Source organism: Mobula birostris, chromosome 2 (assembly GCF_030028105.1).
Source record: "Mobula birostris isolate sMobBir1 chromosome 2, sMobBir1.hap1, whole genome shotgun sequence".
Lineage (NCBI taxonomy): Eukaryota > Metazoa > Chordata > Chondrichthyes > Myliobatiformes > Myliobatidae > Mobula > Mobula birostris.
This window is the reverse complement of record NC_092371.1, coordinates 28,202,207-28,229,542: the sequence shown is the minus strand read 5'-3', so window position 1 is coordinate 28,229,542 and position 27,336 is coordinate 28,202,207. Positions and strand designations below refer to the sequence as shown.

The window sequence follows — 27,336 nt, the reverse complement described above, 5'->3', positions numbered from 1 at the left end:
ATGCAAGCAGTCCGAATGCTGTTCACTGTACATTATTATGAACCTGCTGGAGTTTTTGGTGAAACACCTCAAAGCCCCAATGAAGTACAGCCACTGATGTGCTTTCCTCATGATACATTCAATATGTTGGGTCCCTGAGACGTTGATGCCCAGGAACTTGAAAATGCTTACCATTGCCACCACTGGTTCCTCAATAAGGACTGTTGTGTGTTCGTCCAACTTCCAGCTTCCCCTTCCTGAAGTCTACGGTCAATTCCTCAGTCATGCTGACGTTGAATGCATGAAGAGATTTACTGGAGTGAGGCGGTGGTTGATACATCATTGGAGTTGGGGTTTCTGGGTGATTTCTGTGGACAGGTTTTTGAGCCATTGTGACAATTTTCCTGTTACCATGAGCTACTTTTGTGTATTTTACATTTCTCAGAACAAGCTCCTGTGGGGTCCCCAAGCAAGAATATCAGCTGCTGCTGGACTTAGGCTATAGGTTCCAGCTCGGACTGTGGATGCAACACATTTTACAGAAACATCAAAAGTTCAAAGTAAATTTATTATCAAAGTACATGTATATCAGGTATACAACCCTGAGATTCATTTTCTTGCAGGCATTTACAGTATATACAAGAAACAATATAGGATCAATGAAAGTCTGCACGCAGGAGGACAAACGATTGATGTGCAAAAGACAATGAACTATGCAGACATTAGAAGAAAGAAAAATAAAGAAATAATAATAATTATGGACTACGTGGTTAACACAAATTCAAGATGATAAATGCAGAAAAGACTGAGAAAAACCAGAAACAATCCAACACATTACGGGATCTTGTAGCAGTTTAACTCAATCTGATTACTTACACTGGCACGATCAAGTGGCAAACTTCATTCACCAAAATCTTGCTTTAAAATGCAAACTCATAAAAGACATCATACCTTACTATAAATACAAATCTGATCCAGTTTTAGCATCAGAATCTGATAAATTATATTACGGCCAATCCATTATTACAGATAGGACAATCTGTAATAACCATCTAGATGTAATATTACAGGATAGATAAGCAAGAACAACTTACTTAATTGATATAGTTATTCCAAAGACACATAACATATAGAAATCAGTAAGTGAAGAATCCAGAAATATGCTGAATCAAAAGAGGAAATTGAAAGATTATGGAACATGAACAGGGTATACATTGTCCCAATAGTAATATCCATACCTGGTTATCAACCCAAAGTCACCACACAAAAGCATTAGGGCTACACAGCAATATTTATGTAGGTCTACAGAAATACTAAGCACCACTAGAATAGTCCGAAAGTTCCTAGCAATTGAGAAGTGGATGTGCTTGGCTAAGTCTGAACCTCAGGTTTCACCAGCTTCAGCTGAGATAAAATAAAAATACAACAATAATAATAATAAATAAATAAGTAAAAAAGACTTGAGAACATGAGATGAAAGTGAGTCCATAGGAATATTTCACTGTGCAGGAACAATTCCCTTCTGGAATTCTGATTCAGAGCTTTAGGTATCAGAATGGACGAGTTCACTTCATGAGAACATGTGTGGGAATTACAGTTTATAAGCTGAGAGTTTCAGTTATCACATGTGTGCTGGAACAAGTTCTGAAATATTCACAATATGGGAGCAATGTTCTGAGGAGTACAGTCCCTGGGACAGCTTGCCTCCAATTGCTTTGTACTGTGCTGCACAGAAGACACTTAGAGGATTAATTTAATTATTTTCTTTCCCATAGATTCAGGATGTTCTCAGCAAAGTCAGCTCTGGAATCACTGGCGGTAAGTGGTCACAATCAGGGGTGAGGATCTTCATCAATGCTGCATGGGCTACAGTCTGATGAAACACTTGCCTATTTCAGAATGCACTCAATTAGTAATGCAATAGTTATTTCAAATCAAAACTGGCACTTGTGCAGGGCTGAGGAATAGTAAACACTCTGCTGTTTATTAAATCATGACTCTGGAAGTGGTTTGGTTTATTATTGTGACATGTACCAAGATACAATGAAAAGTTTGTCTTGCATACTGATCAGATCATCACACAGTGCGAAGAGATAGAAAAGGTAAAGCAATAACTCTGCATAACAGCTACAGAGAAGGTGCAGTACAGGGAAACGATAAGGTGCTAGATCATAATGAGGTAGGATGTGAGATTAAAAGTCCACTTATTGTACTAGAGAATTCTTTAGTAGTCTGATAAACAGCAGGATAGAAGCTGTCCTTGAGCCTGGGTTTACGTGCTTGCAGCCTTTTGCATCTTCTGCTCAGTGGAAGAGGAGAGAAGAGAGAATGAGAATGGATGTGATCTTTGATTATGCTGGCTGATTGACTGATGCAGTGAGAAGTGTAGACAATCCATGGAGGGGTAGCTGGTTCCTCTGGTGTGCTGAGCTGTGTCCCTGCAGTTCCTTGCGGTCATGTGCAGAGCAGTTGCCGTATCAAGCTGTGATGCATCCAGACCAAATAGTTTCCATGATGCATTGATTAAAAAATATAGTAAAGCCAACCACAAACAAGACAAAGTCTGCGGATGCTGGAAATCCAAATAGCTCACACAAAGTGCTGGAGGAACTCAGCAGGCCAGGCAGCATCTATGGAAAAGAGTACAGTCGACGTTTTGGGCTGGGATCTTTCGGCAGGACCTGCTGAATGTTGCTAGTGAAGCTACTTTCTCAGGTAAATTAAATATATACAGTACCTTTGTACAACACTGATGAAGAGCAGGAAAGGTATCACCATGTCTTGGCCTAAATTCATCCCTTAGTCTCCATAATTAAAACTGGCTAGCTGGTCAATGTTGCAGTGCTCTTTGTGGGATCTTGACTGTTCTGTCTCCGATGTGACCACCTCATAAGTACTTCATGAGCTGCAAGATTCTTGGAGGTGACAGGCCATGACACAAATACAGGCTGTGGCAGTTCTGAAGTACCAGCTCTACATCTTCCCACATGTGAATAATTCTAGGACACTGTTTCGAAGGTAAGTAAGGGAGTTATTTCTGTTATCTTGCGCAATAATCATCTGTTTACAAACACTTAGAAAGTTATTCTATTTTAAATGATCTTTCTGGAAATTTGCTGTCTATAGATCGATACAAGTAAATTGTTGGCTGTAAGTCACTTTGGGATTCCCAGAGTTTATAAATGCATGAATTTGCTGAATGAAAATGATGGAAAACATTCTATCCTGCTTAAATGTTATCCTCTATGAAGCTTTATCCAATCACTTTAACCACAACAGTTGTACACTTGCATTCACAGGAGTAAAATAAAATGACAAACAAAACCTTTATTGTGAGAGACCGTGTGTCAAAGTGTAGTAACTGCACATCACTTGAAGAGCATTTTAAAGAATATTTACATTGAATAAGTCAACTTGTTAACATTCTTAGGGTGCCCTCGCCCTGGGAGACTCCAGACCTGGAAGATACATGTAACCATTTCCTTCATTCTGGTGCCTCTGCCATTTGCTTGTAGGGCAGAAGTGAAGGGACTGTTGGATTCTGATGGTTTTGATCTGAGGTCCCTTGGAAGTCAAGACTGAGGCATAAATATTTTTGCTTACAATCATTTATTAAGCTCTAAGAGAACAAGGGGATTGGAAAAGGAGAGTAGTGAAAGCAGCACCCAGTCGTGAGAGAAGGCGAAGGTGGGAAAGAGATCAAGGCAACGTGGTTTAGCCTTCTTATGCCAATTTGTTAACAGCAATAAATACCATTCAAATTGCGTAGATGAGTTAACCAATCATTATTCAAATAATGCAATACTCGCAATCGTAACCACTAGGAAACACACTGAACAAATGCATATACATAGGTAACTATATACAAATACAATCAAGCATAAGAAAGTTAATCTACAAGGAAATAACAATTATACGGTCTAATCCAACAGAACATCAGAAGGATGAGAAGAGAAGCTTAACTCTAGGTCATCTCTGGCAATAAGTCTTGCCTCATTGCCAGAGTTATCAATAGCTATCAGTTTGTGTTAATTATCGTAACATGCTGAAAAGACATAGGGAATTAAAGGATCTGTACTTTACAATTCCTTTGAACTTTGTACTTTGTACTTGTTCTTTGAACTTTGAGTTTTCATTCATCTCAAGATTTTCAAATTTCTTCATATCTAATTTCTATGATGTGGAAATACAGAGGCAACAGGGTTAAATTAGTAGACAACAGTGCAGAGGCCCAGATAGCTGAGTTGGTGGCCTACCACGTGACTTCATGTAATTAAATAAACTGAGAATTACAAAACTCTTATTGACAAAAGTGACCAGAAGATATTAAGATTGTTATAAACTCCCAACTGGTTCAATAATGTTCTTCAGGGATGGAAATCTGTTTACTTACTAGATCCAGTTTATATGTGATATTGACTTATGAAGTGGTCCAGCAAGTCTCTCAGTAGAGTTAGAGAGAGCCAGCAGCACTCACAGCTCATGATTTGTTTTTAAGCTACAAGTAGCTTCTACAAAGCTGTCCTGTCTGACATCCCTTGCCATTTCCATCTGTCTCAGCAATCTAAAGGGACAGATCCCACCATGACTCCTGTGGATCAAAGATCAAAAAAGTTCAAAGTTAATTTATTATCAAAGTACATATATGTCACCAGATACTACAGTGAGATTAATTTTTTGTCTGTATTCACAGTAAATACAAAGAAACATGATGGGGTAGATGGGGTCATAAAGAAAGTTTTTGGTACATTGGCATTCATAAATTGAAGTATTGAGTATAGAAATTGGGATGTTATGTTGAATTTGTATGAGATGTCGGTGAGGCCTAGTTTGGAGTATTGAAATAAAGGTGAAACAGTGCAGAGAAAATTTACAGGGACATTGTCAGGACTTGAGGACCTGGGTTACAGGGAAAAGTTGAATAAGTTAGGACTTTCTACCTGGAGTGTAGAAGAATGAGGGGAGATTTCATGGAGGTATACAAAACAGATGAGAGGTATAAAGAAGATAAATTCAAGCAGGCTTTTTCCACTGAGATTGGGTGAGACTAGAACTAGAGATCATGGGTTAAGGGTGAAAGGTGAAATTTTTAAGGGGAACATTAGGGGGAGCTTCTTCATTCAGAGGGTTGTGCGAGTGTGGAATGAGCTGCCACTGGAAGTGATGGATACAGATTAGATTTCAACAGTTAAGAGAAATTTGGAGAGGTACATGGAGGGAAATAGAGGGCTACAGTCCAGGTGCAGGTCAATGGGACTAGACAGATTAATAGTTCAGCATAGACTAGATGGACCAAAAGGCCTATTTCTGTGCTGTAGTGTCCTAACTCTATGATGCTAAACAATGATAAAAAAACACACAACAAAGACAGACAAACAACCAATGTGCGAGAGACAACAAACTGTGCAAATACAGAAGAGAAAATAAATAAATAAATGAATTAACAATCAATATTGAGAACCTAAATGGCAGAGTCTTTGAAAGTGAGTCCATAGGTGAGGGAGCAATTCAGGAATGGGGTGAGTGAAGTTATCCCCTCTGGTTCAGTACCCTGATGGTTGAGGGGTAATAACTGTTCCTGTACCAGGACAGGTCCCCTGAAATAGTTATACGTACATTTAGAACAGAAATGAGAGGGATTTTATTTAGGCAGATGGTGGTAAATATGTGCAATTCATTGCTACAGATGGCCATGGAGGCCAAGTTACTGAGTATATTTAAAGCAGAGGTTGATAGTTTCTTGGTTAGTCAGGCATCAAGGGCTATGGGGGAGATGGTAGGAGAACGGGGTTGAAAGAGATAATAAATCGGCCATGATGGAATGGCGAAGCCGATGGGCAAGTGGCCTAACTCCGCTCCTATATCTTAGGGTCTTGTGTACCTTCTTCCTGATGGCTGCAGCGAGAGAAGAGAGCACGGCTTGGATAGTGAGGATCTTTGATGATGGCTGCTGCTTTCCTGTGACAGCGCTCCTTGTAGATGTGCTTAATGGTGGGAAGGGCTTTACCATTATGGATTGAACTCTATCCACAAATTTTTGTAGGCTTTTCTATTTTAGGGATTTGGTGTTTCCATATCAACTCATGTTGCAACCAGTCAGTATACTCTCTACTACACATCTGTAGTAGTTTGTCAAAAATTTAGATGACATGCTGAATCTTCTCAAACTTCTAAGAAAATAGAGGCGCTGGCATTCTCTCTTCATAATTGTACTTGCGTGCTGCACCCTCTGAAATGATAATGCCAAGGAAATTAAAGTTGCTGACCCCCTCCACCTCCGGTTCCCTCATGAGGACTGGCTCATGGACCTACGGTTTCCTCCTCCTGTAGTTATTAATCAGCTCTTTTGTTTTGCTGACATTGAGTGAGACATTGTTGTTGTGGCACCATTCAGCTAGATTTTCAATCTCCCTCCAATGTGATGATTCGTCACCACCTTTTATTCAGGCAACAACAGTGGCGTCATCATCAAGCTTAAATCTGGCACTGGAACGGTGCTTAGCCTTAGAGTCATAAGAATAAAATGACTAGAGCAGGGGGCTAAGCACACAGTCTTGTGGTGCACCTGTACTGATGAAGATTGTGGAGGAGATGTTGTTGCCAATCTGAATCGACTGAGGTCTACAGGTGAGGAAATTGAAGATCCAATTGCACAAGGAGGTATTGAGGCCAAGGTCTTGAAGCTTATTGATTGGTTTTGAGGATATGATAGTGTTGAATACAGTGCTGTAGTCAATGAAGAGCATCCTGATGTACGCATCTTCACTGTCCAGGTGTTCCAAGGTCGAGTGTAGAGCCAATGACTCTCCATTTCCACCATCAAGCATCTTCCCAAGGAACCAGAGGAGATGCAATTCTTGCCCTTTTGCCTCTTCTCTTCCCACAAATGATCCTTCCAGCTGATGCAATATCTCATTACAGCCACTTCCAATCTGGTATACTGGAATTGGTATATTACATCCTCTTCTTGCAGTGTGTTCTTCTCAAATGAGTGAAAACCTAAAGAAAAACTGCTGATGCTGAAGTCTAAAACAAAACCTGAAAATGCTGGAAATACGTGGCCGGTCAGGCAGAAGAGAAACAGAGTCAATGCTTCAGGTTGGAGACTTTTCATCAGAGGGAGTGAGAGCAGAGGCACAGGGTAAGGATGAGATGCGGTGAAGGAATTTGTTAACTATGGTAGAGGGGTAGCCACAGTTCTGAGGTAGTATGTAGAAAGTCTCATCATTGGAGCAAATGCAATGGAGACAGAGGAACTGGGAGAATGGAACAGAGTTGTTAGAGGATGTAGGATGGGACAGCAAGCAGTCAAGAGAGCTGTGGGAATTCTGTGATAGCCCACAGAAAAAGATACTACCAACATTCAAAGCAGCCCACCAACACCACAGGCTGTGACTGCCGCAGGTGCTTCTCAGGGGAGTAGTTCACTTACAACTGAGACCACTCAAGCGGTTAAGAGAAGAAAGACATGCATGAAATGGTCATTAGAAGTAAACACGTTCATAATGTGTGTATATTATCGAGTAATGGAACTTGAGATGACAGCATACAGGGACAAGCTTCATCAACAGTTTATAGCATGATATCCCTTCATTCAAGTAAGTGCATAACGAATAGCAGATCAACAAAGAGTGAGGGCAAAATATAATGTAATCCCTATAGACATGTTAAACCAAATAAAAGTTGCACAAGAGCTAGAAAGAAACCAACCTAAAGACCATATCAATGCTACGCAAGGAAATAATGAAGATGCAACACACTGAAGCAACTGCTTCACAATCAGACATTAACAGCAACAACACAGATCCAGAGCCTCTGCAGAATGCTGATGGCAAAGTTGAGCTTACAGACCAAATTTTCCTTATATTTAACACCACACTAACAGAATGTATGTATGGGCATTGACCCAACAAAAAGACCCTACATACCAAAGCAAAATAAGTCATCAAAATTTGCAAAAATTATTAATATTCTCAACAATATTATATTACCATAACATTTAGGAAGACATGAAGCATTTGAAGAACTACACATAACATACTGTGCAGCATTAACAGCAATGCAGTGCAATGGCTCCAAAACAGAGGCACTCATTAATAGAGACCTAAAACTGAGTAACAAAATGAGAACACTGAAATGGCAGAAGAGATTATAAAACAAAATTGAAACCTTAAGAGCAGAAATAGCCCGCCTAGTGGAGTACAAAAAGGAGCAAGAAAGTTGAGAGAAAAGCTAAGGAAATATAAGGTCCACACAAGATATGATCAATCCAACAAAGGTATAGTAGAATTTATAGATGCACTAAAACAAAAGCTTGTTGCCTACAGAGCCAGACCAAACAGATACATGAAATGCATCAGACAAAGAAATCAGACTTATCAGTTCAGAAACAATGAAAAAGGTTTACACAGGACATTGAAATGAAATTTGGCATACTAAAATGTCACCAAACCTAGCATAGAATTGCCAACAAACACAGTGATAATGAACTTTTGATCTAATATCTGATCACACAAGGCGACACACAATCAAGAAGCAAGCTGGATTAGGGAGGAAATAAAAATGTGCTCACACGATTGAAGAAATACACATATCTGAAGTTACAATGGATATGCTGAAAGAGGTTATAAAAATACCCACAACTGGAAAAGTGCTGGCAGTGATAATATTCATAATTATTGATTTAAAAAATTTACTTGCCTTCATCCATACCAATAATGTATACCAATGTATGTTAACGTATACCAATAATTTTCTTTAAAATCCTGAAAAGGTGCCTGAATTTTTGACAGAATATAAAACATACACTTTACCTAAATGGAAAATCACAAAAGATCCATCAAAATATCGTCCCATTACTTGTTTATATACTATTTATAAAATTGTAACATCATGCATTTCACAACTAATCACCACTCAATTAGATCACCACAATATACTTACAGAAGAGTAGAAAGGATGACGTAAGGGTATGAAAGGATGTAAAGTACAACTGATAACAGATTCTGTCATTCTAAATCAAGCCCAGAGGAAAAGCAGAGATCTTTCTTGTTGCTAAGTTGACTACCAAAAGACATTTGACTCTGTCCCACACTCATGGTTAATAGAAGTCCTTAACATATATAAAATACACCCAATATTTGTGAAATTCCTTCAACACCCGATGAAGCACTGGCCGTACCATAATCAGCCTTTCTATTAACAACCAAAAATGAACAACCACCGTTATCAAAATAAACCGAGGCATTTTCCAAGGTGACTCTCTATAGTCCACTATAGTTCTGTCTAGCTTTAAACCCGCTCACTAATTTACTGAATCAGATGAAAATTGGTATCAAATCAGAAACAAAGAAGGGAGCTATATTTTAACACACCTTTTAAACATGGACAATTAGAAATTATACACTCCTTCATCAGTGCAGCTAAAACAATTAATTCAAATGGTAGAACCATTTCCAAAAGATATAAACATGAGCTTTGGTCTGGATAAATGTAGATCATTAAACATAAAGAAAGATGCAATAGAGTAAATAGAATACAAAACAGAACAGCAGAATACAGTACAACTGATGGATGAATATAAAACATATAAGTACGAGGGGTGATTGATAAGTTCGTGGCCTAAGGTAGAAGGAGATGAATTATTAACTTCAAACTTTCTGCATAATCACTCAAAGAGTTGAACTGCACGTACATGTAACGAGAGCTGTGTAACTAATCTCTTTTTACCTTAGGCCGCAAACTTATCAATCACCCCTGCTGTGGACCACTTTCTGGAGGTCCAAGACACCAACTTCTACAAAGAAGGGATCCGTATGCTCCACGACCGCTGGACTAAGTGTGTTAATGTAGGAGGACACTATGCTGAAAAATAAATGTGCTAGGTTTTCTAAAATTGACTCCTTCTACATTAGGCCATGAACTTATTAATCATCCCTCATACCTGGGATATTCACAAGCAAAGAAAATAGATTGTAGTGCGTAAAAGGAAAAACTTTAGAAAGTATTTATTTCACAGCTTAAGAAAATCTGGCAATCAGAGCTCAACAGTAAAATATAACAAAGGCAATAACCACTTTCGCCATACCTTTATTAACGTATTCTTTTGGCATAATGTCTTGGTCCAAAACCGATCTGGAAAATTTACAAAGAAAAATAAGAACTGAAATGACAAATTTCAGAAAACGTTATGTACATTTGAAAGCTCTTAGATTAACACTACCTAGAACAGAAGGGGGAAGAGGAATAGCAGGCATTAAAAATACACACAAAAGTCAGATAAAACTTATAAGGATATATTTTCATCAATGAAAACAAGATTCAACACTCCTCACGAGCATATGCAATTCTGAAAGGATGTACACACCACTAAACTTAAATGAGAGCACAACCCAGAAAAATTAAGACATTATCACTATTGAAGAAAAAGTTAACCAATGGAAGAACATGACCCACCATGGAAGATATCCCCATGGTCTGAGCAGACTAGATGTTGACAAGGAAGCGTCAAACACCTGGCTCAGAGTTGGAGACCTCTTCTCAGAAATAGAGGGGTTCCTTGTAGCCATACAAGACTAGATGGTTAATACCAAAATTATTAAAAATACGTATTAAAAGACCAACAAATTCAAGATGATAAATGTAGAAAAAGACGAAGAAAACCAGAAATAATCCAGCATATTACAGGATCCTGTAGCGGTTTAACACAATCTGATTACTTGCACATTCCAAACACACAGGTATCAATGAGTGAAAAACACCAGAAATATGCTGAATTGAAAGAGGAAATTGAAAGACTATGGAACAGAGTATACATTGTTCCAATAGTAATATCTATGACTGGTATCATCCCAAAGCCACAACACAATAGCATTAAACAATTAGGCCTACATAGCAATATTTATTTAATCTTCAGAAAGCCACAATACTCAACACCACTGGAATAGTCCAAAAGTTCCTAGCAATTGAGAAATGAGCGTGCTTAGCTTTGCCCGTGCCTCAGGTTTCACCAGCTTGAGCTGAGCAAAATAAACACTCAATAAATATAAATATATAAGGTAGCTTGGATACATGGATTGATTGTATGTCCATAAAGTGACACTAGGTGTACTTAAGGTGACTGAGGAGAAATAATAAAGTAATGGTTGAATTAGTGGGTGGAGGTGTTGATTAGCTTTGCAACTTGGGGAAAGTAACTGTTTTTGAGTCTGGTGGTCCTGATATGGATGCTACGTAGCCTCCTCCCTGAAGGGAGTGGGACAAACAGTCCATGAGGGTGTGTGGGATCCTTCATGATGCCACTGGCCCTTTTCTGCAATATTTTGGTATATATGACAGGTAGGCTGATGTCAGTGATGTGTTCATCAGTTTTGACCACCCGTTGTAGAGCCTTCCAGTCCGCTGTAGTGCAGCATCCATACCAAACAATGATGCATCTTGTTGGGATGCTCTCCATTGCATATCTGAAAAATGGTGTAGTATGGATGTGCAAAGTCCAGCTCTCTTCGGCCTCCTCAGAACGTAGAGGTATTAGTGAGCTTTCTTGACTGCGTAGGATGTGATCTGGGACCGTGAGAGGTTGTGTGTGATGTGCACTCTCAGTAGTTTGAAACTGATTGCAGCTTCCAGCACTGTGCCGCCAATGTGTGAGGGAGTGAATGGTGTGAGTTCTCCTGAAGTCGGTAACCATCTCTTTTGTCTTGTTGACATTAAGGAAGAGGTTATTTGCCTGGCACCAGGCATAAAGCTCTTCCACCTCCTCTCTGTAGGCCTTCGCGTTGTTTTTGGTGGTGAGCCCCATCACTGTCGTGTCATTGGCAAACTTGACGATGTGACTGCTCGGGCATTTGGCCATGCAGTCATGTGTGAGCAGAGTGCACAGCAATGGGCTCAGCACTCAGCCCTGGGGAGGGAGGAGCGGTTGTGCATGAGATGGCCTTTCTTGAGGTACCACTGTTGTCTGCACACTTACTAATGTAGCCGATGACCGATGAGGCATTCTTTGAGGTATGAGTCTAGTCCATTTGTGGTGGCCTCCTTGAACATCTACCAGATAGTCCATTCGGAACAGTCCTGAAGCATAGAGATTGCCTCATTTGGCCAAACAGCAATGGTCCTCTTAACTGTTTTCTCCGTTTTCAGCAGTGGTCAGTATGCTGGGATTAACATTATGGAGATGTGGTCAGAGAGGCCAAGGTGGGGGCAGGGGATGGCTTTGTAAATATTGAGCCTGTTTGTATAAGCATGGCCCAGTCTGCTTGTTCCCCAAGTGGCAATGGTGACGTGTTGGTGGAACTTGGATTAAACGTCCTGCAGGTTAACATGACTGAAGCAATGATCCATGTGCTGAAAACCTCCTGGTTATGAGTTGAGACCTGTGGAAGGGTAGTCATACAATTAAGGTCACACAGCTGAAGGAAGGGGGACAGAGCAGTCAACGGGTTATGAAAGTTTGAATCTAAGCTTCTTTAATGATTGATACTCAGGACACGGTCAGTAATCTTCTCTGCACCATGAGGATAGTGAAGCAGAATATGGTCTATTATCACTGACGTATGTTGTCACTGAAATTTGTTGTTTTGTAAAAATAAAAATAAATCAAAAGTGCAAAAGAGGAAAAATGAAGTAGTATTCATGGGTTCAAGGACCATTTAGAAATCTGATGGCAGAGGGGAAGAAGAAACTGTTCCTAAAATGCCAAATGTGGCTCTTCCGGCTCCAGTACCTCCTCCCCAGTGCTGGTAATGAGAAGAGGGCATGTCCTGGATAGTGAAGGTCCTCGATGATGAATGCTACCTTCTTGAGGTACCGCAGTTTGAAGATGTCTTCTATGGAGGGGAGGGTTGTGTCTGACTGAGCCGACAACCCTCAGCAGCCTCTTTCGATCCTGCACATTGGAGCCTCCGTAACCAGACAGGATGATCTCCACGGTGCATCTGTAGAAATTGGCAGTCTTTGGTAACATATCAAATCTCAGACTCCCAGTGAAGTAGAACCCCTGGCATGCCTTCTTCATGATTGCATCAATGCGTTAGGCCCGAGACAGGTGCACAAAGATGTTGACACCCAGGAACTCACCCTTTACACTGCCGACCCAAATACCAGGACTGATCTGCATTCTCCCAACTTCCCCTTCCTGAAGTCCACAATCAATTCCTTGGGTTTGCTGATGTTGAGTGCGAGGTTGTTGTGACATCACCCCTGTCTCACTAATGACAACATTAGAATTGGGTCAATTGCTATGATGAAAATCTTTGAAAGCCTTGGCACTCATAAGAACCAACAGCAGAAGGGAGCGACAAAGTGATGTGAATTTAAATTGTTTACTGACACCTCTGTACTCTTATAGTTGATTCCTATCCAGACTCCAATGAAGGCTCTTCTGCAGCTCACTATCATGCCAATTATCAATGGTAAGTACTCTCCAATTACTTATCTACTATCATAGTTTACACATTTATGATGTTGCACAGACAGTTATTGCATGCACACCCTCATGCTGTTCAGGAGATTCTGAGATTAAAGTGTTAGTTTTACACATCCCATTCAATAGGTTATCACAGTTGGCTGCTGCCTTTACATCCTCATGCCAGTGTAGATTATAACAAGGTTTTATTTGCTTTCAAAGGCCATTGTACAAATAATGACATTGTGAAGATATATTTGTACACTATGACATTCTGTACATTTTGACAATGGTCTGTTTTATGTATGCATTTACATAATTGTATAGGTTATCATGGTTCGCTGCTGTATTTATATTCCCAAAACATTTAGTGGATTCTCACAGCCTGTCTCCATGCTTTCACATTCACAATAATGTGCTGATGATCACAATTAGGCATTGCCTATTATGATTGGGCGTGCAGATTTTCAGAATTTACACTCTCACAATTATTAGAGCTCAGTGATTATACACTCACAAATTTGTGTGGAGTGCCACAGTTAAGTATTACCTTACACACTTCGAAGGCAATGCCAAAATCAAATTTATTTCCATAGGCACAAGTGCATGCATAAGACCACGCCCAGGTTCAATGAAAAACTTAGTTGCAACAACATCACAGGCAAGTAGCATCAGATAAGCAGCATTCACAAGTGAAACACAAATTAAACATAAATGTTATACAATGTACAAGAATTAGAACAAATGAAAGTCCATTGTAATGCGAAGTGGTCAAAGTGTTGCCATACTGAGCTAGTGATTAGGGTTGTGCCAGTTGGTTCAAGAACCGAATAATTGGAGGGAAGTAGCTGATCCTGAGCCTGGGGATGTTTGGGCTTCTGTACCTCCTGCCTGATGGGACCTGGGAGAAGATGGGATGGCCTGGATAGTGGGGATCTTAGATGATAGAGATGTTGCCTTCTTGAAGCAACTCATCCAGTAGATACTACTGATGGTGAGGAGAGATGTGCCCGTAATGTATCAGGCAGAGTTTACGGCTGTCTGCAGAATCATATCCTGAGTATGTAACTATATTGCTGCTAGCTGCCAGCAAAGTGTTGCCTCTCTGGCACCATCTTATGTTTAGTTATTCTTATGATATTGTGTAGGTTTTCACAGTTAGGTGATGGACTTGCAGATTCACATAATCTCAGCACTGGCTGCTGGATTTGTGCAAACTCCATTCTGTAGATTTTTAGATTTTAGTGGTGTGATTGCAAACATTTTATCACTTGATTCCTAGATTATGGCTGCCATTTACACTCATGTATATTTTATTTTCTAAAAAAATATATTTTATTCATAATATGCACAGTAAATACAATTGGGGCATGTCTTTGTTTATATTCTATGCCATCAATACATTACCTTACAAAACATCCGCACCCCCATGCTTCCCCCTTATGCATCAGGGGTATGTGTGCGAGGTGGTTACACATGGGCCAGTCACTCACTGTCCAGCGCAGTAAGCCCCTATACTGTGCTCTTTCACCACAGAGCCTTCCACTCTGAGCTTCAGTGTGTCTCCCAACACATACTCCAGCACTGTGGGATGTGCCAGTCAGCTGCACTCCCTTGCAGACATCCCCTTAAACTGGAAGACCAGCAAGTTTCGGGCAGACCAAAGTGTTTTGCTCACCATATTGATATTTAGACCATAAAACCATAAGTCACAGGAGCAGAATTGAGCCACTGGCCCATCGAGTCTGCTCTGCCATTCAATCATGGCTGATCCTTTTTTTCAATCTCTTCCTCAACCCCAGTTCCCTTCTCCCCGTAACCTTTGATGTCATGTCCAATCAAGAGCCTATCAATCTCTGCCTTAAATACACCCAATAACCTGGCCTCCACGGCTGCATGTGGCGACAAATTCCACAAATTCACCACCCTTTGGCTTGAGAAATTTCTCCACATCTCTGTTTTGAAAGGGCGCCCCTCTATCCTGAGGCTGTGCCCTCTTGACCTAGACTCTCCCACCATGGGAAACATCCTTTCCACATCTACTCTGTCTAGGCCTTTCAACATTCAAAAGGTTTCAATGAGATCTCCCCTCATCCTTCTGAATTCCAGTGAGTACAGACCCAGAGCCATCAAACGTTTCTTGTTGGAATGTTTTGTCTCAGTATCTCTCCCTGGGAACAGCCTGTAGATCAGACAATACTCTGATTTTTGTATTTCAAAACTAGACTTCATTCATTATTTAAAAAATATACAAAAGGAAGAAACAATGCAAAAAGGTCCTCTTATGCAATTGCTTGTATTAGTGATACATTTGTAGAACACTACAGCTCAGAAACAGGCCCTTCAGCCCATCTATCCCATGCTGGTATGTATTTCTGTCTATAATCCCATCTACCAGTCAGTACCTGGACCATCGCTCTACATATCCCTTTCATCGATGTACCCAGCCAAACTTATATGTTCCACATCCACCACTTCTGCTGGGAGCTTGTTCCATGCTCACACCATTTTCTGAGTGAAGAAGTTCTCCTTCAGGTTCCCCTTAAATATTTCAATTTTCACCTTAAACCCATGACTTCTAGTTGTAGTCTCACCCAACCTGGTTGGGGGGGGGGGCGGGGAAGCTTGTTCATATTTACCCTATCTATACCCTTCATAATTTTGCATACTTCCATAAGATTTCCCCTCATTCTCGTGTGCACCAAGGAACAAAGTCGAAACTCTAGGAAGGATTATGTACGAAGTTTGAGGTAAATTTCAGTATGGGTTACTATAATTTGCCTTGAGATTCATTTTCTTGCCGGCACTTACAGGGAAATAGAGATACAATAGAATTTTATGAAAACAAAGCATAAAACAGACATAAAGCCACCAAGTATGGCTGCATTCTCAAACTATGTGCAGGAGGTCACTCTTTAGTCACAATGATTATAGAGTTGTGATTTGCCCCACTAAAATGATGAACTGAGTGCTGGGACTTTGGGCCTATTCCGGGCTGTGCCGGGGATTTGGATCTAAGGACTCATTTTGGTTCGCAATGTTTTTGCTGTCACTCCCTTCTATTGTTTATACGAGTTGCTTTGTGTTTTTTCTCTTTTCTGTGGGCACTGGGAGGGGGGAGGTTGGTCTTATTTTTTAAAGTCGGGGTTCCTTGCTTTGAGACTGCCCGTAAGCAAACAAATCTCAAGGCTTTGTAATTTATACATTCTTTGATAATAAATGCACTTTGAAACTTTGACAGAAACATCAGCTTCTGTTCTGCACTCCCTATCACAAGGAAACTGAGTGAGTTTGCAGTGCACTGACTCTAAACACCGCTGAGATCAGCTGTCTGAATGGGAGTGGGATATGGAGAGCTATGGTCCGGGTACTGGTAGATGGAATTATAGACAGGAATACAGACCAGCATGGACTAGATGGGCTGAAGGGCCTGTTTCTGAGCTGTAGTGTTCTACGAATGTATGGCCCCATGTGGTCCGGGATGGCAGCACCTTTAATGGAGCAGATGACGTTGTGTGTGTGGAAGTAAGGAACTTGTGCTAGGTGTGACCATTCCCTCCATGCAGCCACTTAACTCTCCAGTTTCCTTTCTCTGTCTCTGCTCAGAGCGAGCCCTTCAGGGAGTACAGATTCCACTGCCAGAAGGCGTCGACCTTATCAATGAGACAGTGACAAACTACCTGGTGAGTAATCTAACTCATTAAAGGATCCCGTGCACTAACTATTCACACCAATCTTTTTAAAGGTTTGGTAACTATTGATAAGGAATAGTTGAACAATATTGTCATTTTGGACCTGACTAATTAATCAATAGATCACATAACACGTATTTCTCCATCCATATTGCTTTACATTAACCCACCTAACCTTCAAAAGTGACCATTTATCAGCTTGTGTGAATTGGTGCTATGCTAGCATGCATTAGCGCAGGTAGTGGCGCCCACATAATAAAATAACACCCATCCTTTACTGTGCGTTTGATGTGCTGAAAGTAAAGCTAACGTGAAATGTACTGACGCCCATCATTCCCACATAATGGTAACGAACACAAGGGCTACACTTCATTCCTCACAAAGCATGTTGTGACTGTGATCTAATTCACCAGAGAAACACTGAAGCTGGTGACATAAAGGTCTTCATTCATTAAGACAAGAAAGCATGTTCCTGGTGACCCTCTCGTAGAGCCTCCCAAACTCAAATTACATCACATTTTTAGACCTTTAAGGCCAAAAATATAGCAGGATGATTCAATACAATTTGAATAGTTCCAATGACTCAATATTTTGAGTTGACAATGTTTCCTTTGAACTACATATCTCCAATGGGAGATACCTCCAAATGTTCAAATACTTTTGCTGGGACAAAGTAATTCACTAGATGGCTGTAAAGCTTTTGAGGGCAGAGATCCCAGACACCCAAAATTAATGCTGTCAGTGCTGATTCTTGAGTATACAACTATCCCAGCTATTGATTGATCGACAATACCTGTGACCATGTTTGATGTACCAAGTGACATACATCATCAGTCTGGTCTGCAAGCTTCCTTGAACTCAGTCACAATGGTGAAAATAACGTGGCCAATGTTGCCTGGTTTGATGCAGACCGGCTAACATAACCCCATTTTTTAATGTTTGGCTGATGCATACAAGAATGCCTCATGGTCATTTCACTTTACAAAGTATAACTCTGAGCATCCAGCCCCCTGTTATGGGTTCAGTTGGCAAAAGTGTTTGCAGAGCTGTGTACTTTTAAATCCAACTGATACTGCTTGCAATTTACATTAAGAACTGAAGACTGGTTCTTGTTTGAATTAATATCTACTATATTCACATAATTCCATAACTCCAGAATAATCCTTAACAAAGCAATGAGCAGCAGGGCACTGAGGAGTGTGGTAGAACAGAGGGATCTGGGAATACAGATCCATAATTCCTTGAAAGGTGTCATAGGTAGATAGGGTAGTAAAAACTTCTTGGCACATTGGCCTTCATAAATCAACGTATTGAGTACAGGAGTTGATATGTCATGATGAAATTGTATAAGACATTGCTGAGGCCTAATTTGCAGTATTGTGTGTAGTTTTGGTCACCTATCTGCAGGAAAGATGTAAACAAGATTGAAAGAGTGCAGAGAAAATTTACGAGGTTGTTGCTGGGACTGGAGGACCCGAGTCACAGGGAAAGGTTGAATAAGTCAGGACTTTATTCCCTGGTTCATAGAAGATTGAGAGGATATTTGATTGAGGTATACAAAATTATGAAGGGTAGCCAGAAAGTGGTGAATCTGGGGAATTCTTTACCACAGGCAGCTGTGGAGGCCAAACCTTTATACATACTTAAGGCAGAGGATTCTAGATTGGTCAGGGCATGAAGGGATATGGGGAGAAAGCAGGAGATTGGGGCTGAGAGGAAAATTGGATCAGCCATGATGAAATGACGGAGCAGACTCGATGGGCCAAATGGCCTAAACCCACTCTTATGGTTGTATGGCATAGATAGCGTAAATGAAAGCAGGCTTTTTCCACTGAGGTTGGGTGAGACTACAACCAGAGTTCATGGGTAAATGGTGAAAGGTTAAATGTTTATATGGAAAATGGGGAGGAGCTTACTGACTCAGAGGACGGTGAGAGGGTGGAACGAGCTGACGGTGCACATGGTGGATGTGGATTCGATTTCAACATTGAAGAGAAATTTGTACGGGGAGGGGTATGGTCTGAGTGCAGCTCAGTGGAACTAGGCAGATTAATGGTTTAGCACAGAAAGGGTATGCTGAAGGGCTTGTTTCTGTGCTGTAGTGTTCTATGACTTTATGACCATAAGACATAGGAGCAGAATTAGGCCATTTGACCCATTGAATCTGCATCATCATTCTATCATGGCTGATTTATTATCCCTCTCAAGCCCTTTCTCCTGCCTTCTCCCCATAACGTTTGATGTCTTTACTGATCAACCTCCACTTTAAATACATGCAGTGACTTGGCCTCCTCTGCTGCCTGTGGCAATGAATTCCTCAGATTCACCATCCCCCGGCTCAAGAAATTCCTCCTCATTTCTATTCTAAAACCTGTGCCCTCTGGTCCTAGATTCCCTCGCTATAGGAAACATCCTCTCCACATCCACTCTATCTCGGCCTTTCAATATTCAATAGGCTTCTTGAGATCCCCTTTCATACTTCTAAACTCTAGTGAATACAGGCTCAGAGCCATCAAATTCTCCTCATACATAGGATAACATCAAGATATAGGAGGGAGGGAGGGAGGCAGGGATGTGTAAAGGCATCCATTAGTCTTGCGAGACCGTGGATCTGCACCTGGAAAGTCTTCACTCTCCAGGGCGCAGGCCTGGGCAAGGTTGTATGGAAGGCCAGCAGTTGTCCATGCTGCAAGTCTCCCCAGCTTGGCACCAGTGTCGTCGCAGAGCAATGTGTGATTAAGTGCCTTGCTCAAGGACACAACACGTCCCCTCGGCTGGGAATGTGTGTGTATATATGATATCATGCTGGGAGGAGAGGTTGGACATTGTGTTGCAGGGTTGTGGCATATGATGGGGTGTGCCTGCAGGTCAAGTGGAACACCTTCTGCTCAGATCTAATGCTAAAAAGGTGCTCATCTTTTTCAGCCAATTATCACAGCCCTGACACGGGGAAATTTAACTGGTAGAGTCAGTTTTGAAACAGAGCTAAAGTATGAAACATCAGTCTTATTGTATTATTTAAATAGACCAACCTCAAAAAAAAACAGGTTTTTCACCCTGTCTGAATAAAAATTATCCTGAAAGTCCAGCCACAATACCACCCATGGAAACTGAAATTTTGTCAGTTAGGTATGTAATTTATAATTTTATTTTTAAGCCTAACAAAACAATGCACAGTTGCCAATTGTGTTCTTTGTCATTTGTAGGGTTTTCTGTCGATTGGAGCAGATTTACACTTTTACAAGGGCCTGAGGGAGGTAATTAATAAGAACATACAGCAACTCCCCCCAAACAACTCAACTCTTCCTAAGTAGAAGAAGGCTGTGAAGAATAGTAACTTCTGTACCATGTATGAAGACTGACAGCAGTATTCTACTTACCTATTAACTAATGTTATATTTTATTAGCCGAACACTGGCTGTATGGAATCTTTTCACTTTGTATTATTAAGACTTTGCGAGAGTGTAGAATCAAACATTTCAAGCTGAAAGTACACTGAAGGTCAGACTGGTGGTTTAAGTGCAACAACGGTTTGTTCCTTGTCATTGTGTTCTTGCAGAGTTTGCACTATTGAATCTATGAGCTGCTGTCAAGTAAAACTACACCACAGTCTGAAAGAGAGGGGAAAATACTACTGCAAAACCTTGGGCACATCCTGAACTACAGCTAACAAGCTAACATATGATTGTAGATTACAAGTGGCAGTGCATGGCTCATAAATATTTTTCTTCCCCCAATCATATAAAGTTATCATTCCTTGATCCCAGACTTGAAGGGTGGGGGAGGTTAGCTAAGGATGTCACCTGCCACCCATGGTGGAATTACTCTGTGGTATAAACAGCTCTCCCACTCCCACTCATTATGTCCATAATATGTACTTAGTGATCTCCCCATTCTCCCCATTTGGATCATGAGATGCACAGACTGAAGGTAGTAACATACCCAGCAACTGACACTCCTGCAGTTTGATAGAAGTGGGTCTACTCGTTCAACAGAATTGTGGCCAGCCAAACACAAAGACTGTACATGATTAGTGGAGCCTGTCCTTTTTGTATAGGCCATTTGCAGATTACACCAGGAACCATGGAAATGACCTCCATTCAAATCTTTAGATCCATACATGCCATTTTCCAATCTGCACCAATAAACTCTGCTTTATTCCCTATGGAAAGGCTTTCAGTAATGAACGCATTATACTGACAGTAGATTCCTCCGTTTAGTCAAAATTACCATTTGTTCATCTTTTGTCTCGCTTATACAGTATATCATAGAGTCATAGAGCATTACAGTACAGAAACAGGCCCTTTGGCCCATCTAATCCATGCCAACCTTTTTTTCTGCCTAGCCCTATCTACCCTCAGCCAGACCATAGTCCTCCATAACCCTCCCATCCATGCACCTGTCCAAACTTCTCTTAAATGTTGGACCCAGGGCAGCTCCATTTTGCCTACCATCTGAACAGATCAATAGCAGATGCCATTTCATTGGCATTTCGCTCAGCTCTGGAGCACCTAGCAATAAAGATGCATACATCACGATGTTCTTTATCGGTTACAACTCAACATTCAACACTATCGTCCCCTCGAAACTTCAAGACCTGGGCTTCAATAATGCTCAGATTCTCAGTGCTAGGTTCCTAAAAGTGAGGTGTGTTAGACAACTGAGCATTTGCAATTTGTGCACGATATTAGCACCCGTCACCTCCGTACCTATCTTGACCAATTGTGCATATTGTTCCCCTCTCTCCATTCTCAAAATGGGAGAATGCCAATACCTGGCCATCAGTTGCCTCTCAGTCCCCCACACCAACCATGCATTGCCTCCCCAAATCCCACACCAGTTATCGCTGCCTTTCCATTCCCCACAGAAGACAACTCCCGCCAACTTAAGTGCCAGATAGGGAACAGAGCTAAAACTGCTCAGACTGGTGTCATTCAAACTGTAGCACATTGTAAAGCCTGTCATTAAACCAAGGTCTCAAAGATCATTGGAAACTAATTAAGGAGACTATTGAAAACCACTTCAGCTAATACTGGACCTGGTCTGGTGTGGCATATTGTCAGAGGGATTGTGTATTCCAAGCAAGAATACTTGTACTGGTTAGTAAATATGAGAGTGATACTTCATGTGATGGTGATCATGGGCTAAAATCTCAAAAGAATGTTCTTAAGGATTAGGATTAAATGCTCCACATCATTGATGCTTGTGAGCTGAATATTCTGTTGTGAACAGCACTGGTGAATTAAATCCTCCCTGTAAATGATTCAATACGTAAAATATGCCTTGTAATGGTACCACAGCAGTAGATATTTTCTGCCATGGTCCCTGTAATGCTGCTGGTTGAATAATCAGAAGTATTGGATTATAGAGAATGCCAGTTTAGGTGTAGTCTATATAGTAATGACTCATGCAGTTCATCAGTGTGTTGATCAAATATAACGATGCACCTTTGTATGTTAATGCACTCATCTTTTCATCAAGAATACAACCATATTGTACAACGTGGAATAAATATTATAATGATATCTCAGTGCTTGGGTAAACATTATGTCACAGGTGATGTCAGTAATCCATCCTGTCCCAAAAGAATCTCTAGAGGATTGGGAAGATTTTTATACTTAGTGGCCACTTTATTAGGTACATCTGTACACTTGCTTACTAGTGCAAATATCTAAATATCTAATGTAACAGCAACTCAATGCATAAAAGCATGAGGGGTTCAATTGTTGTTCAGACCAAACATTAGGAGGAGAAGGTATGTGATCTCAGTGACTTTGACTGTGGAATGATTGTTACTGCCAAATAGGGTTCAGAAACTTCTGAACTCCTGGGATTTTCACACACAACCATCTCTAGAATTTACAGAGAATGGTGCAAAAACCAAAAATAAAATTGAGTGAGTGGCAGTTCCGTGGGTGAATTCCGACTGATTCTTCAGGCAAGATTTTCTGTTAAGGAAACTATGCAGACTTTGGCCTACAGTGCCTATAAAAAGTATTCATTCCCCTTGGAAGTTTTCAAATTTTATTGTTTTACAACATTGAATCACAGTGATTTGATTTGGCTTTTTGACACTGATGAACAGAAAAAGAATCTTCTGTGTCATAGTGAAAACAGATCTCTACAAAGTGAACTAAATTAATTACAAATATGAAATACAGAATAATTGATGGCATAACTATTCACCCCCTTCAAGTCAGTATTTAGTAGATGCACTTTTGGCAGCAATTACAACCTTGATTCTGTGTGGATAGGTTTCTATCAGCTTTGCACATCTGGACACTGCAATTTTTCCCCTTTCTTCTTTACAAAACTGCTCAAGCTCTGTCGGATTGCATGGGGATCACAAGTGAACAGCCTTTTTCAAGTCTAGCAACAAATTCTCAGTTGGATTGAGGTCTGGACTCTGACTTGGCCACTCCAGGGTATTAACTTTGTTGTTTTTAACCCATTCCTGTGTAACTTTGGCTTTACACTTGGGGTCATTGTCTTGCTGGAAAACAAGTCTTCTCCCAAGTTGCAGTTCTCTTGCAGACTGCATCAGGTTTTCCTCCAGGATTTCCCTGTATTTTGCTGCCTTCACTTTACCCTCTACCTTCACAAACATTCCAGGGCCTGCTGCAGTGAAGCATCCCCACAGCATGATGCAGCCACCACCATGCTTCATGGTAGATATGTTGTGTTTTTGATGATGTGCGGTGTTCGGCTTACACCAAACATAGCGTTTAGTCTGATGGCCAGAAAGCTCAATTTAGGTTTCATCAAACCATAGAACCTTCTTCCAGCTGACTCCAGAATCTTCCACATGCTTTCTGGCAATATCTAGCTGGGATTTCATGTGAGTTTTTTCAACAGTGGCTTTCTCATTGCCACTCTCCCATAAAGCTGTGACTGGTGAAGCACCCGGGCAATAGTTGTCTGTGCAGTCTCTCCCATCTCAGCCACTGAGCTTGTAACTCCTCCAGAATCAGCATATTCTTTACAGCTGTGTCATATCCTTTCTATTTTTTGATGATTGACTTAACTGCACTCCAAGGGACATTTAGTGACATGAAAATTTTCTTGTATCCATTTCCTGACTTATGCTTTTTAATAACCTTTTTGTAGTATTGCTTGGAGCGTTCTTTTGTCTTCATGGTGTGGTTTTTTTGCCAGTATACTGACTCACCAGCAGTTGGGTCATCAAATACAGGTGTATTTTTACTACAATTAATTGAAACACCATGACTTTACACAGGTCTCCAAAAACAGATCTCCATTTAACTAATATGTGACTTCTAAAATCAATTGGCTGCACCAGTGATATTTTGTGTGTCATATTAAAGTGGGGGGGGGGAGGGTGAATAATTATGCAATTATTTATTTTGTGTTTCATATTTGTAATTATTTTAGATCACTTTGTAGAGATCTGTTTTCACTTTTGACACAAGAGTCTGTTTCTGTTGATCAGAGTCAAATAAAGCCGAATTAAATTCACTGTGATTCAATGTAAAGCAATAAAACATGAAAACTTCCAAGGGGGTAAATATTTCTTATAGGCACTGTATATTATCATGTGCCTCCAGTACCCCCAAACCACATAATTAACAATCAACTCCAACATCTTCCCAACAACTGAGGCCAGGCTAACTGGCCTATAATTTCCTTTCTTCTGCCTCCCTCCCTTCTTGAAGTGTGGAGTGACATTTGCAATTTTCCAGTCCTCTGGAACCATTCCAAGATCTAATAATTCTCGAGAAAGATCATTACTAATGCCCCCACAATATTTTCAGCTACCTCTTTCAGACCCTGAGGTGTATTCCATTTTGTCCAGTTGAGTCATCTACCTTCCGATCTTTCCCAGTTTCCCAAGTACCTTCTCCCTAGTAATAGCAACTGCACTCACATCTGCCCCCAGGAGCGTTCAAACTTCCGGCATACTGCTAATATGTTCCACAGTGAAAACAGATGCAAAGTACTTATTCAGTTTGCCCGCAATTTCCTTGTCCCCCATCACTACCTCTCCAGGGTCATTTTCCAGTAGTCTATTCTATTCTTGCCTCCCTTTTACTCTGCTAGACCACCTGCCTGTAAGCTCACCTCATAAATCTGTGGAGAAGGAGGGAACCTTTGACTCCACCAAACTCCCATTGCAGTGCCACAACTTAGCCATTGCTTTCAGTAAAAGGGAGGCCAGCACCCTGCAACCTCAGAGACCACAAGAACGTGCGATTGACCACCTCCTGGGTGCCACCCCTCCCCAAGGTTGTCTGGTCTCCCTCTCCCTTCCTGAGACCCAGGCCATGAATGACATCGCCAAAGTGCTACAGGATGGCTTAATTAGACCATCCCAGTTCCTACCAGTGCAGGATTCTTCTTTGTCAAAAAGAAAGATGGGGGTCTTCATCCCTGCATCGACTACCATGGACTCCACAAAATCACCATTAAGAACCACTACCCTCCCCTCTTGATGGATATTGCATTCGAAACACTTGTGTAACCCAGTGTCATGGTCCGGTCCGTGAAGTCCGCATTCCGGTTTACGGTCCAGTCCATCGACCCTTGCTCCAGGTTTTCCTGTCTACCCTGTTTCTGTTCCTGTTGAGCACTAATTGAGGCAGCTGATTCTTGTTGGGGCTGGCTGCATAAATATCTCCAGAGACCAGGGCGTAGCTGCTGGATTGTTCTTGTCCTTACTCCTTGTATCCCTTCCCCTGCCTTCTGTTTCCTCGCCTGAGGCCTTGCCTTGTCTTGCCGGTAACTCTCGCCTCACCTGAAGCTCTTGTCTCGCCTTGCCTTGCCTGAAGCCTTGCCTTGTCTTGCTGGTAACTCTTGCCTCGTCTCTCCTGAGGTCTTGTCCTGGAGCCACTCTGTACCTAGCTCCCTTTCTGTCCCTTGCCTCCGCCAGGTAAGTCAGGCTGTCTTGCCATTACCCTGCGGGGTGGTTCTGTCCCTTCCTGTCCCTTGCCTCCATCGGGTAAGCCAGGCTGTCTTGCCGTTACTCTACGGTTGGTTCTGTCCCTTGCCTCCGCCGGGTAAGCCAGGCCATCTTGCCATTACCCTGTGGTTGGTTCTGTCCCTTCCTGTCCCTTGCCTCTGTCGGGTGGAGTATCGCGCCCTGCCCAGGAGGAGCTTCAAGACCCCAAGCCTCGAGCCTCACCCCAAGCCATGCTTCAAGACCCCTAGCCTCAAGTCTCTAGTCTCAAGTCCCTGGTCTCCGGCCTTGCCCCAGGTCCCTGGTCTCTGGTCTCAAGCCTCGCCTCAAGTCTCTGGTCTCAAGCCTCACCTCAAGTCTGAAGATTCCAGCCTCATCTGGCCTGCCAGCCAAGTCACGTCCTTGCCTAGTTCTGGAGTCCGAGCCAGAGGCAAGACCCAGGTTCTGGGTCCTTGTCCAGTCTCTGGCTTGGAGTCCAAGCCCGGGCTCCTAGCTCTCTTGTCCAGTCCTGTTCCGGGCATTTCAGTTTTTGAGTCCATGTCCTTGCCCTCACCCTGCATTCTAGTCCTGACCCTAGTACTTCAGTGTCTGTGTCTTGCACTTGGGTCCGTTCCCAGCCACCCCCGTATGACACCCAGATCTTCACCAACTGTATGTATAGAGCACATAGAACCAGATCCACATCCACCAGGGAGATGAGTGAATAAGCAAGATGATGCTGGTAAACCATAGCGACATGTTGTGGGCAGCTTATAAAATTTCCAAATATACTTCTTTTGAACCACTCTCACTGCAACCTGCAGCCTGTAATTTCCACTTAAGAAACATAATTTTGAACAGACTTAACAGACTAGTGAATTCCCCGATCTTCTGAAGAAGTCAGCAGACTTAATTCTAAGGCATGCTTTAAGCAGATGAAATTAGATCACCACAACTGAAAGAGAGGGAGGAGGGGAAGTCTCCAAACCAGGCTAAAACAAAGGGGCATGAAATTTCTACCCAGCATTTTGGTACCAAATATACAGTTGCTGGAGAACAAGATTGAGGACCTAAGGGCAAAATTGCTGTATTGGAGGGAAATGAGAAATTGCTGCATTCTTTGTTTCATGGATACATGGCTCATTTCAGACATGCCAGCTATGTCAGTAAATCTCGAGGACTTCTCGATATAAAGGTTGGACTGGACTGCTGATTCGGAGAAGGTAAAAGGTTGGGGTCTGTGCTTCATGAAAAAGTCTCTGTGGTACTCAGACAGAGCGGTCTTGTTGCACTCTTGTTCCCCTGACTTGGGACATCTAATAATTAAGTGCCAACCGTTCTACTTACCAATCAAGTTCTCATCTGTG

General features: G+C 41.5%; 1 protein-coding gene across 2 annotated transcripts in view; it reads left to right on the top strand.

The window, feature by feature from the left end:
* Window positions 1-22,601, top strand: part of pltp (phospholipid transfer protein) — a 71,847-nt gene extending 49,246 nt beyond the window's left edge. For both annotated transcript variants that reach the window (XM_072239232.1, XM_072239223.1), the window contains exons 13-16: window positions 1,755-1,797; window positions 13,328-13,391; window positions 16,991-17,067; window positions 20,283-22,601. In XM_072239232.1, coding sequence (XP_072095333.1) covers window positions 1,755-1,797; window positions 13,328-13,391; window positions 16,991-17,067; window positions 20,283-20,390 — 292 coding nt within the window. In that variant the 3' untranslated portion in view covers window positions 20,391-22,601. The remainder of the gene's footprint in view (window positions 1-1,754; window positions 1,798-13,327; window positions 13,392-16,990; window positions 17,068-20,282) is intronic.
* The last annotated feature ends 4,735 nt before the right edge of the window (window positions 22,602-27,336 follow it).